At 39.3% G+C, this 12,925-nt stretch overlaps 1 protein-coding gene across 3 annotated transcripts in view; it reads right to left on the bottom strand.

Moving 5' to 3' along the window:
• Positions 1 to 12,925, bottom strand: part of LOC136863858 (COMM domain-containing protein 4) — a 198,421-nt gene that overhangs the window by 148,529 nt on the left and 36,967 nt on the right. For all 3 annotated transcript variants that reach the window (XM_068226076.1, XM_068226077.1, XM_068226078.1), the window contains exon 4: positions 4,473 to 4,538. In XM_068226076.1, the coding sequence (XP_068082177.1) occupies positions 4,473 to 4,538 (66 nt within the window). The remainder of the gene's footprint in view (positions 1 to 4,472; positions 4,539 to 12,925) is intronic.

Genomic DNA, 12,925 nt, shown 5'->3' with positions numbered 1-12,925 from the left:
CTTTTGAGTCAGAAGGTTATAGAGTAATCAAGGGGAAACCAGCATCTAAGAACATACATGGCTCCAGCGTTTTTGGTACAGCTTTTTCAGTACGGCGCGATATAATGGATTCTGTCATCGGATTTACATCAGCTAGCGAACGCATCTCTGTGTTATCTCTAAGATGTGGCAACAAGGGATACTCTATTGTAAATGCACATGCTCCACTTAATGACGACAATAAGAACCCTGAAAAGGTCCAAAGTTTCTGGCAGATGCTAGAAGACGAGATCGGTAAGATCCCCAGTCACCAAGTCAAAATACTCGTAGGTGACTTCAACGCTCAACTGGGAAAAGAACGACAGTACCAAGATATACTGGGGCCTTACACAGCACATAGACGAACAAACACCAACGGCAAGCGCTTAACTGAACTGTGTAGATTATATCAGTTGAAGATCATGTCCACAGTTTTCCCCAGAAAGCCAAAATACCAGACCACCTGGCAATCACCGAACGCAGCTATAGGATCATTTCAAATCGATCATGTTGCAATCAGTGTAAAATGCAGGAAAGAGATCATGAATGTCAGAGTTCGTAAAGGTTGGAATGTTGATTCTGACCAAGTGCCCAAACGAAATATTCCTTCTACCACAGTTCCACCAAGGATTGATCCCCAATTCCTGTCGGAGAATAAAGAACGTTTTGCAACTGACATCTTGCAAAAAGATATGAAAGACTGTAACCAACTGAAGTCCACCATATGCAAAACGACCAATAACCTTGGACAACGTTAAAGGAAGAGACGACATAGATGGTGGAATACTGAATGCGATCTTGCAGTTTATAAGCGCGCCGCAGAGTGGACGAAGTGGTACTCGACTAAACGAAAGGAAGACTGGGAAAATTTCAGAATTTCAGAATGATGCGGAAACTGTCGAGTAAGACCATCAGGCGTGTGAAAAGATCTTACGATCGGTCAAGACTGGAGAAGTTAGATGAAGAATTCAAAATGTACAACACCAGAAACTTTTATCGGGCCTTCAAAGAGGAACTCTCGGGTTATAAACCACAATGTATTCATTTGGTCACCTGTAACCGCCGGAATGTGGAACTTTTGGCAAACTACTTTGAGCAGCTGCTCAATTGCGAAGAGCCCACGGAAAGATTACCTGTTGAAGATCCTCCAGAGATACACCTCCCATCTAACCCACCAACAATGCAGCAAGTTGCTAATGCCATCGGACATCTTAAGAACTGCAAGGCACCCGGGGAAGATGGCATCATTGCGGAAGCTCTAAAAGCAGGTGGAAATACGATCACAGAGGCCATACACCAGATCTTGATTGACTGCTGGGAGACTGGCAGGATCCCTGATGACTGGAAATCAGCTATCATACACCCTTTACATAAAAAAGGTGACCGCAGTGATGTCAACAACTACAGAGGGATATCTCTGCTGTCAAGGATTTTACTGGACAATGTAGAAAGCCAATGTGATCGAACGATTGTTGAATATCAAGGAGGATTTCGGCGGGGACAGTCCTGTACCGAGCAGATCTTCAACCTAAAAACCATTCTCCAACTAAAACAAGTAAGGAGTATGAACATCGCTGTGGTTTTCGTCGACTTTAAAAAAGCTTATGATTCCATCGACCGCCAGACACTCTTCTCTGTACTGCAAGAACAAGGTGTTGATTACAACACACGCACCCTCATCCAACAGACTCTTACGGATACAACATCTAAGGTGAAGTTCAGGGGAGAACTATCTCGGAGTTACAAGATAAAAAGTGGAGTACGACAGGGTGATAGCTTCTCACCCATTCTGTTTAATCTAGTGCTTGATAAAGTCATCAAGAACTGGGAATGTACACTGAGGAATCTAGAAATCAAACCAGTTGCCATTGGAGCCGGGACCCGAAAAATTGAGATCAGGTGCCTAGCATTCGCAGATGACATTGCAATCCTAACCAACAACTCTAAAGATGCTGTCATTGCTATCGAAGCCCTGCACGAGATAGCGGTGAAGGCAGGATTACACATATCGTACGACAAAACTAAGTACTTTGAGACTCGGCATCCCGGAAACTCCCCTTTGACGACCATACATGGAACGATTGGGAAAGTCAATCGCTTCCGCTATCTTTGTGAATGGGTCCACCCCAATGGTAGAGACGGTACATCCATCCTAGAAAGGTGTAACAAACTCAATGCAGTGTACCAACTATCCCACAACCATTATAATAAGAGGTGCATTTCAAAAAATGCTAAGATCTGTCATTACAAAACTGTTGTCAGACCACAGTTTTTGTACACCTCAGAGACCCTCCTGATGAACAAAAAAGGCACCATGGATGATCTAGAGAAAGCCGAAAGACGTATCCTCAGGAAAATTCATGGACCGAGATTGCTCCCAGATGGAACCTACAGACTTAAATCGAACTCTGAGCTGTATCGACAGTTAGAATCATCCAATACCAGCATGCGACGTAGGAGGCTTAAGTTCTACGGACACCTACAACGAATGGACAGCAACAGGCTTACCAAGAAGATCTTCTCTTTAGTTAAAAGCTACAAGACTGGAAGCTTGTGGCTTAATGAAGTACAGAAGGACCTGGATTCGGCTGGGATTTCAGACATTGATATAGAAGATCGTTCCAAATTTTGTGCTATGGTACAGTCTTGGACCCCACCACCTAGAGTTCCTAGAAGTCGGAAGCCCCTTTCACAGGAGAGAAAGGAGAAATTATCAGCAGGGCTCAAGAGATATTGGGAACAAAGAAGAGCATCGAGGAAGAACTAGTCATCAGCGCTCCTTAGTGGGCTTAAATCAATAATAATACTATATACAAAACTCAATAGCGGAGTACCCTGAAGTCGATTCTGACCAGTACAGATATCAACAACACTGACGCGTGCACTATAACATACTCTCTCTTGAATTCACCGCCTCACTCACTTGAGCCCAATACTCAGACTGTCTCACTGACTTGACAGCTCGATATTTATACTATTCGATCAACCATCTAGAATGATCGACTTCTGGAAGAGTTCTTACAACACTAATGAAACACACTCGAAACATGGATCGACCAGCTAGTCGAATGGGTACTCGAACGTTCCTTCAATATTTAAAAATGTACATGGAAATATCTACAACATTCGTAATGTCTCTACGTGTATCTGGATAATAAAACCTTACAGTAAGTTTCCAGAACCCTTCATATATACCAAATTATAGTACAATAAGTCTAACATACGAACATTATGGAATTTTCTGCCACTTTCGACTCTATAGATTTTGAGGTTAAACAATACACAATACGTATTTGAGGTTATACAATTTTATACTACATATTTACAGGGAAATCATATATTAATCATATTTAACATTTAATAAAAGATCATTTAGCCTTCTATAAAATATATTAATTATAATAACTGAAGGTTTTACACCAGTTACCGCATCGTACGTACGACAATACCTCTGTAAACTCATGGTGCAGCATCTGACAATAAAATGGAGGAAGGATCAATTAGTGGTAATTATCCTAGATAGAATAATTTTTCTAGTGAATGATAATTAAGGACGTCACTTTTGATCATACAGATATTTACAGTGAACCACTGATCAGCAAAGTGTTTAGCAGGGTGTTCTTTGAAGTTCCTGGTCTCCAAAATTGACCACAACTGTACTTCTCACAGATGCTTTTGCCGGCAAGACTTAGTCTTCTGATAAAGGCTAGAACAAATTTGTTACAGTCATTGGCCTGTCTGTCTGCCTCAGTCTCATCCCTGGCTTTGACAATATGAAAGTGACCGAGGTATGAGTGATGCTAATGTCATTCCTTATGCAGCCAGTCACTGTTATGTACGGCGTGAAAATTTTGCTCATAGGGTCAGTTGGTGCATTGTTTGGACGAGTGATTTGTAACAGCAATGTCTACATCGGTGAGGAAAGCAATGGGAAACTACCTCATTTCCGTAGTACATATTTTCAATGACGCCTAGGCTATCTAAGACATCTGATGATGTAGTTGTTGAGGTTCCAACCAGCCTTCAGGCTGAGTACCTCAGAATTCAGAAAAATATTATCCATTTCCTGAAAGTCATTTCTCCAAATTCACAGATGTCTTTAATTACCCTCTTTTCTTCTTTTGGAATGGCTACCACAATTCAAAAATCCATTCAAAGCTTTCATTCAACAATTATTACCATCTTCCCATCACAAGTTTTATATTACCATCTGCACATTCAGTGTTCAGTTACTAAACAGAAAAACTGAACCAATCATACTAAAAGAAACAAACAAGTTACAGACACAATGTAGAAGATGCTATCCAGCTAAAACTCATGCAGCAGAAAAGAACCTAATTGAAGGTATTTTTTCAATTCTCCTTACGACTCAAATAATTGTGAAGATTTTAAATCATTTTAGATACATAGGTGGTTTTTGAAAATCCATACAGCTTAAGATTTAATTTACTTACATCCAAGCTTTCACCTGAGAACTGCTTCGCAATCTCTTGGCAAAGGAGCTTCATTTTGATAGAAGTCTGAAAACAGATTGTTTAAAATTTATTTTATCAATTCATAGACTGGATCACAGCATCAACACTATAACACAATGGAAGGGGGGGAAGACCAACTCACAAAACAAAAACAAAAAGACCGAAGCTTGCAAATATCTTTGCACTTGTTTTCATTAGCGACAGGAGAAAGGAGAAAGTATTACAGAAGGAAGGTAAGACAACGAAATAACATATGCGTTCAACCTCAGCCACAGATATTAAAGCCTTACCATGAAACCTAGGAGCTATCCCACACATTACTTTCTGTTATAACACCTTTACAATACTCTCAGAAAATACATAACTTCAGTTGTCATGACCTTCTTATATACCGGGTGGCTCACCAGCCCCTTACTCTTTGGAGATAGGAAACCCAAATAACGAGTATAACCTAGTTTTATGAACACCAAAGGAAAGGAAAGGAAAAAGACAGTGATATTCACAGCTGTGATAGTTTAACACATTCATTATGGTTGAAGTAATAGAAATAACACTGCCGCTAATGATTTCTACCATATTTGCGAGCATTGTTTAAATGGTATAGTTTTACTAAGGCCATAAAGAATGTTTTTTGGACGACTATGGTATACACATTAGTTGGGTTAACTACCTCCAAAAAGAATAAGGGGCTGGTGAACCACCTGGTATGTGAATAAATCAAAACTTTCTCCAAATTTCCATGGGTAACTACAACCGCAAACCTTCCTTCCTCAGTCTTTTAGTGCTAAGTAAATACCAATCCACAAAACATCCCCTAACTTAAATTAATGTAAAACGACAGTGTAGCTACAAACTAATCACTCTATCCCTCTCCTCAGTTCCATACATATTCATTTACACCATGAAATAAATTGTAAAGCTAAATACGAAATACGCATATAAAGACGAAGAAAGTAAATGAAGTACATAAACAAACAAAGTGAAGAATCTGTAAATATATCCATTATGAGTTTTGCAAAACTCTTATCTGATAAAACTGTACACTATACTTCTAGTCCCTTCTTCTGAATAATAATAATAATAATAATAATAATAATAATAATAATAATAATAATAATAATAATAATAATAATAATAATAATAATAATAATAATAATAATAATAATAATAATAATAATAATAATAATAATAATAATAATAATAATAATAATAATAATAATAATAATAATAATAATAATAATAATAATAATAATAATAATAATAATAATAATAATAATAATAATAATAATAATAATAATAATAATAATAATAATAATAATAATAATAATAATAATAATAATAATAATAATAATAATAATAATAATAATAATAATAATAATAATAATAATAATAATAATAATAATAATAATAATAATAATAATAATAATAATAATAATAATAATAATAATAATAATAATAATAATAATAATAATAATAATAATAATAATAATAATAATAATAATAATAATAATAATAATAATAATAATAATAATAATAATAATAATAATAATAATAATAATAATAATAATAATAATAATAATAATAATAATAGGTCTTCCTCCAATACAGATGATGATCAGACTACTACTGGTACATATTATTTCACAGGTCAAACCAAGCTGTTATCAGCCCCCTTACTGATGAAGAGAGAAAAATTGAAGTGATGTCCTGTAGTTTCATATAACCTCGTACCAACAGCAAAATTTTATGAAACATGACAATACTACTTTCCATCTACCAAACACAATCGTATGTTTTATAGGAGTGTCTCCTAAATAATTTTTACAATTGGCTAAACATCACACTGAGACAGATATGTCTTATGGCGCTGATAGGATAGGAAAGGCCCAGGAGTGCGAAGGAAGCAGCCGTGGCCTTCATTAAGCCCCAGCATTTACCTGGTGTGAAAATGGGAAACCACGGAAAACCATCTTCAGGGTTGCCAACAGTTGGCCTTGAACCCACTATCTCCAGGATGCAAGCTCACAGCAGCGCACCCCTAACCGCATGGCCAACTCGCCCAAAGTCTCCTAAATAAAACAGCTTCCCAAGTTTATTGCCATACACTTCTGTTTCAAACAGTCAGCAACCTAGATGCCTATTAACAAAAGAGCCCAAGGGATGGCTGCAGAAATAATATGTAAACAACATCTAAGTACAATGTTTAAACTAAATGTTAGGTGCATATGATAATCTGAGATTATGTGCTATGAAACATTGTTGTTATTTGAGTCACCAGTCCAGAGACTGGTTTGATACAACTCTCCATGCCAACATTCCCTGTACTAATCATCTCATTTCTATGTAACTACTACATCCTACATCTCCTCTAACCTGCTAGCCATATTCATACCTTGGTCTACCTCTACCGTTCTTAACACCTACACTTCCCTCAAAAACCAACTGAACATGTTCTGGGTGTCTTTAGATGTATCCCATCATTCTATCTCTTCTTCTTGTCAAATTTAGCTAAATCAATCTCCTTTCACCAATTATATTCAGTATCTCTTTATTTGTGATTTGATCCCCCCATCTCATCTTCAGCATTCTTCTGTAACACCACATTTCAAAAGCTTCTATGCTCTTTCTTGCTTCTATTCTCTTCCTCTCTGAGCAAGTTATCGTCTACGTTTCACTTCCATACAATGCCATGTTCTAGATCAAAGTCTTCAAAAATATCTACTTCCTACAACAATGTTCGAAGTGTGCAAATTTCTTTTCATAGCCCTTTCAGCACCAGGTCGCACGTTTGTGTGAGTTCGGTTTTATTTTTCTAACTGCTAAAAACTAAGTCACTTCTGTGTTTCGAACTGGACTACAACGATTGTGCGGGTTCCACGCTACATCATCCAACTGGGTTTTTTTTCTGTCTCCAGGAAGCAGCTGTGACTGGTAAACATTGATGTTAAAAAATGACCATGTGCTCTCAAGGTAAGTGCTTTATATTTTTAAAAATACGACATGATAAGGCTATGTTTGGGAATGTGTCATTTGTAGACATTACATTTATTGATTTTATGAACATTAGTTAGCTATACATACAATAATATTAATTTATACTTGCATCGAAGTTCAACTAGCACGATTGTGGCAGTCAGGCTTTGCTTCAGGTCGGCAGGAATTCTAACCTCAAATTGAAATATTACTTTGTAAGCAGTAATTTTGATTCAATTCATATTTATAGAATACCTGTACAAGATTTATGCCCAGTTCCATATTATTTATGCTTGCAGGTTATCTGAGGACCGAATATTACATTGTTTGTAAGTGATGAAGATGACTGGGTACCCACGGGGTCAACACCTGTTCATGAATATGTGCGTTCTGACATTGCCATTGTAGTTATGGAATGGAAAGACTCTCAATGAGTCGTTGTTGCTTCTACTTTTGCCAGGATTGAACCCCTAGCCACGGTAAGAAGGTGGTCAAAAAATGAACACAAATATATTGAAGTCGACTGCCCTTGTTTTTTATTAAGAATTACAATAAGCTCATGGGGGGAGCAGATATTTGCAATCAATAATAAGAATGCTACTGAACATTGTTCAGGACAAAGAAATAGACCTTGAAAATGATTCTCCACTTCCATGTTATGAGCATTGTTAATAGTTGGATACAGTACCGGGAGGACTGTCGAGCAAAGTTCCCAAAAGTAAGATTCTCAATCTTCTCTGTTACGGAGTTATCCGTGGTAGTTAGAGGTGAAAGAAGGTGCTGGGATGAATAGGTCTCAATCTACGAAATTAAAGTTAATTAAAAATTTAACAAGGTTATATTTTCCGTTTAAGATCAGGAAATAACAAATATAACAGGTACTCAGTAGCCTAGCAACAATTCGAGAATGTACAATTACAGTGTTACAGGATTTGGGCTCCGAGAGCCAGACACACAATTCTTGAGCAATTAGCCCAACATTACTTATATACAAGATTCCACAAAGGGGCAGAAAACCCCAATCATGCCCAGGAGCACTTGCTCCCCATTACACGGTGAAGCCTCCTCGAGGCACACAGAAACCAAATTTTAAGAAAGAGCAACTCGCTCTCAAAGTTCAAGCCCATCAAAGGCCACACCAAACTCCACATTCAAGCTGTCCTCCAAGTACAATAACACAGGAGTAAAAATACCCAACCTACTGAGGCCTATTAAGTAAAGAAACAGATCAATGACATGGCCCCAAAATACCAACTTGAGTGGAGGCGTACCTGCACTCCTAATACACTTTATTAAAACCTAATTTGGCCCTAGGCCGCTTATGCAAGGGCTAATCCCATTCTACGGAGGTGACACGATAGAAAACTTTATGACATTACGAGTAGAAGGGAAACTGTTATGAAAACGTAGTCACCTCAAAACAAAATGAATGGGAGCTTGAGAGGGTTAGGCACACTCTATCCCAATTTGTAGTTTAAAGAGACAGAATTTACACCAAGAGTCTTTTACATTTTAGAGGAAAGTTACAAGGTAAAAAGTATCGAACCTGCCCCGAGAGTTAAACTGCTGAGCTAGCGCGAAAAGAAGTTATTAAAAGGCCATTACCTTATTGAAGAACTGCTGCCCGACGAAAGAGGCGCTTCCCGCCCCCTGCTACATAATTTACACAATGATAGATGTTACTGAAGTGGCGCAGAGACCCAAAAATCAGCAGTTTATATACCCTCGCGGAACATTCGAGACATTTCATGAATGATAACACCCGCCCACAAGCATTTTATTGGACGGCCAAAAGATTACATGTTAAAACTGAAGAAGAAAACCAGGATTGGTGGAAAATTAATTACAAAAATTTATGATTGGCCAATTTCAAAACTGGTGGAAAGAAAGGGTTAACGTTGCCAACTTAAACAATGGCAGAAAGAAATTTAATAAAGAACAAACTTATAAATACTAAATTTCTTCAAAAAAAGAGGTTCCTACACTTCGCACTAGAATGCACAATTGTAGTTCATAAGAGGTGCCATCTAGAAGAGAATGTTCATACTTCCTGCTACAGGGAAAACAAAAATACATCGAAAACGACACAGTTCAGAACACTTCAAAATTTACAAGTAGGGACATCTTCTGAGAAACTTGAGAATTAACACGGTAGTTAAAGTTCAGGCTTCCTCCAGTAGAGGAGTTTCAACTGGTGCAATGTTTGAATTAGCAGAGCGGAGGTGTACCGCCTGGTACAGACCTCCCCCACCGAAAGTCCCTCCAAGGGGTAACACAGAAGAACATAAACTTTTGTTTTAAAACAAGGTCCAAGTTATGCTGTTGAAATAGAAATTAATTGCAGAAGGATTTACAAACAAGGTTTTCTTAAAATGATTGGATCCAATTTCAAAATTCTTTGTAGTAACGTTTGAAGGAATGTCTTTATACTTGTAGAAGTTGAATTCAGAGGGAAAAACTTTTAATTCTTGAAAGGGAAGAAAAATTTTCTAAGTCCACCAAATATTGCCGTTGAATCAAAAAAAAGTAGTACTTGTTGGTATTAAATGTCCATGTATCTGATTAAGTACATCCAATATTGATAAGGTTTGACGGCCAGACCAGCCGCCGCTGCTTGTGTCCAGAGGAGGCCGCTCGGACCCCTCAAGTACCCTGAGATACCGCTCGCCCGCACTATGAGAGGAGTAGTGGAGTAGAAGCACGCCGCGCCCACGGCGAACATACAGGTCGCGGGCAAGTCGCAGGTTGTGCGCCGCACATCAGCCTTGGCCGGGAGGAGGACTCCAGCTCGCCGTACACTGGTTGGCCTCACTGGAGAGGGGCGGGCCTGTACCCCACCTCAGTGGCGGTACGGCGCCGCGCTGCTGCGGGGGCACTGAAACATTAAGATCTCGGCGACAGAATTTTGTTGGACCAGAATGATTTTAGGGTACATTCATTGTGGTGGAACAGAGGGGCCAGCAGCGTGGAAATATTTATTTCATTTAAATAGCCACTGTGTGTTGTTGAGCAGGAGACGAGAGCGTGGTGATGGCCATGGTAAGGACAAGATGGCAGTTTAACTGGTCGGGGAAGGTTTTACAATAAATGCTTAAATATAAGGAACCTGACTCCAAGGGCAGAAGGCCTCACAAAGAAAACCCCCAAAAAAATATAACCTTCCGAATACCTTCAAAATGTTAAAGCAAATATAAAATCAGCTACATTAGCGCGGAAGCTACACAGGTTTCACCTGCGACAGGTGAACCCTAAATATCCTCTCGGTGGCTGGATTGCTTAGCAATAAGGTAACGGGTGTAAGGAAATCGAGAATAATACAAGGCCCATGAAATCTGGGGGCAAGCTTGCTCGCGGGAACAAAATTTTTGACCATCACCTGGTCACCTACCTTCAAATTGGTGGGTCTCCGTCCACGATCATATCTTTCCCTAACCTTTTCATGAGACACTTTAAGATTGGCTTTAGCCTTCTTCCAAAGATCTTTAATATTATCTGGATCTATTGTCTCAGGTAGAATATCACTCAAAGACCAAAGGTTGGAGAGCGGCGTGTTGGGAACAAACTTGAACATCAACGAAGCTGGAGTAAATTTATGTGATTCATGAACAGCCGAATTCAGAGCGAAAGCTAACCAATGCAGGGACGTGTCCCACCTTGAATGGTCTTCATGATGATAAGCAATAAGAGCCGACCTGAGGTTACGATTGACTCTTTCGGCAAGAGATGGTTGGGGATAATAAGCAGAAGTAGTCACATGAGATATGGACAGATCAAAACAGAATTTACGAAATAGATTGGATGTGAAAGCCTTAGCATTGTCAGACACAATATATTGACACGGACCAAAAGAAGCAAAGATAGAATTTAAACAAGTAATGGTGGACTGAGCGATAGCCAGCTTAGTCGGGAATAACCAAGAAAATCTTGTAAAACCATCTACACATACAAGGATGAACTTGTTGGCATTCCCCTTTGACTGGGGGAAGGGTCCTACGTAATCAATATACAGGCGTTCCATTGAGCGCGATGCTTGATGAAAAGACAAAAGGCCTATCTTGGTAGACATGGTGGGTTTACTAAGCAAGCAAGATTTACAAGCCTTTACTAGTTCACGAATTTCACCGTCCATACCCTTCCAGATAAACATTTCACGGATCTTTTCACGGGTTTTAAAGATGCCTAAATGCCCCCCTAATGGGATCTCATGATAGTACTTGAAGATCATTGGTATAAGAACAGCTGGAACTACGACTTTCATCATCTGATCATGCCTCGAAGGGCAACATAAAACACCATTCCTCAGTACATAAGGGACAACATGTTCCCCAGAAGAAAGGGTTTCCATGATCGGAGCCAGCGTTGGATCTTCACGTTGATATTTCTCAATATCCCTAAAGAGCATGGGAGCATCTGTTAAGATGGCATTAACCTCAGATAGCATGGACTCGGGAGGTGATGAATTATCGTCTACGTTTCACTTCCATACAATGCCACGTTCTAGATCAAAGTCTTCAAAAATATCTACTTCCTACAACAATGTTCGAAGTGTGCAAATTTCTTTTCATAGCCCTTTCAGCACCAGGTCGCACGTTTGTGCGAGTTCGGTTTTATTTTTCTAACTGCTAAAAACTAAGTCACTTCTGTGTTTCGAACTGGACTACAACGATTGTGGAAAACATACGGCTGAGTCCGTCTGCGACAACATTTTCAGTGCCTCTGATATGCCTAACGTCAAACTGGAAGGCAGAAATTCGGATGGCCCACCGGGCTATGCGACCAGTACGACGCGGCCTACGTAAGACCCAGCTTAAGGCTTGATTATCAGTCTCCAAGTCGAATTTGACATGTTCCAGATAGAGACGGAACTTTTCTAGGGCAAATAAGACTGCCAAACCTTCGAGCTCATAGATGGAATACTTGGCTTCTTGAGCCGATAGAGTCCTAGATGCATAGGCGATGGGTCACCTCCCTAGTTCAGTCTCTTGAAGAAGGACTGCAGCTCCCGCCGACGATGACGCGTCGGTTTGGACGATGAATTTCTTCGAGAAATCCGGCATAGCAAGGACAGGGGCATTACAAAGAGCTAAATTCAGGTCTTCAAAAGCGGCTTGTTGCGAAGGCCCCCACTCAAATTTTATGCCTTTCCTACGATGAGGGTTCAAGGGCGCCGCTCTATTAGCGAAGTTAGGAATAAATTTCCTGAAGAAATTCACCATACCAATGAACCTGGCAATACCTTTGCTGTCCTTGGGAGGTTTGAAATCACGGATGGCCTGTGTTCTAGAGTGATCGACTGCGACACCATCGGGAGAGACAATATGCCCTAGGAATGACATGGAAGGCTTAGCGAAAGCTACCTTGGACAACTTCACAGTTAGGCCCGCCTTACGAAGGCGATTGAGAACTTCCTTTAGATGATCTAGATGTTCTTCAAAAGTCTCTGAAAATACGACGACATC

This window comes from Anabrus simplex, chromosome 2, assembly GCF_040414725.1.
Source record: "Anabrus simplex isolate iqAnaSimp1 chromosome 2, ASM4041472v1, whole genome shotgun sequence".
NCBI lineage: Eukaryota > Metazoa > Arthropoda > Insecta > Orthoptera > Tettigoniidae > Anabrus > Anabrus simplex.
This window is presented reverse-complemented; position numbering and strand designations above follow the sequence as displayed.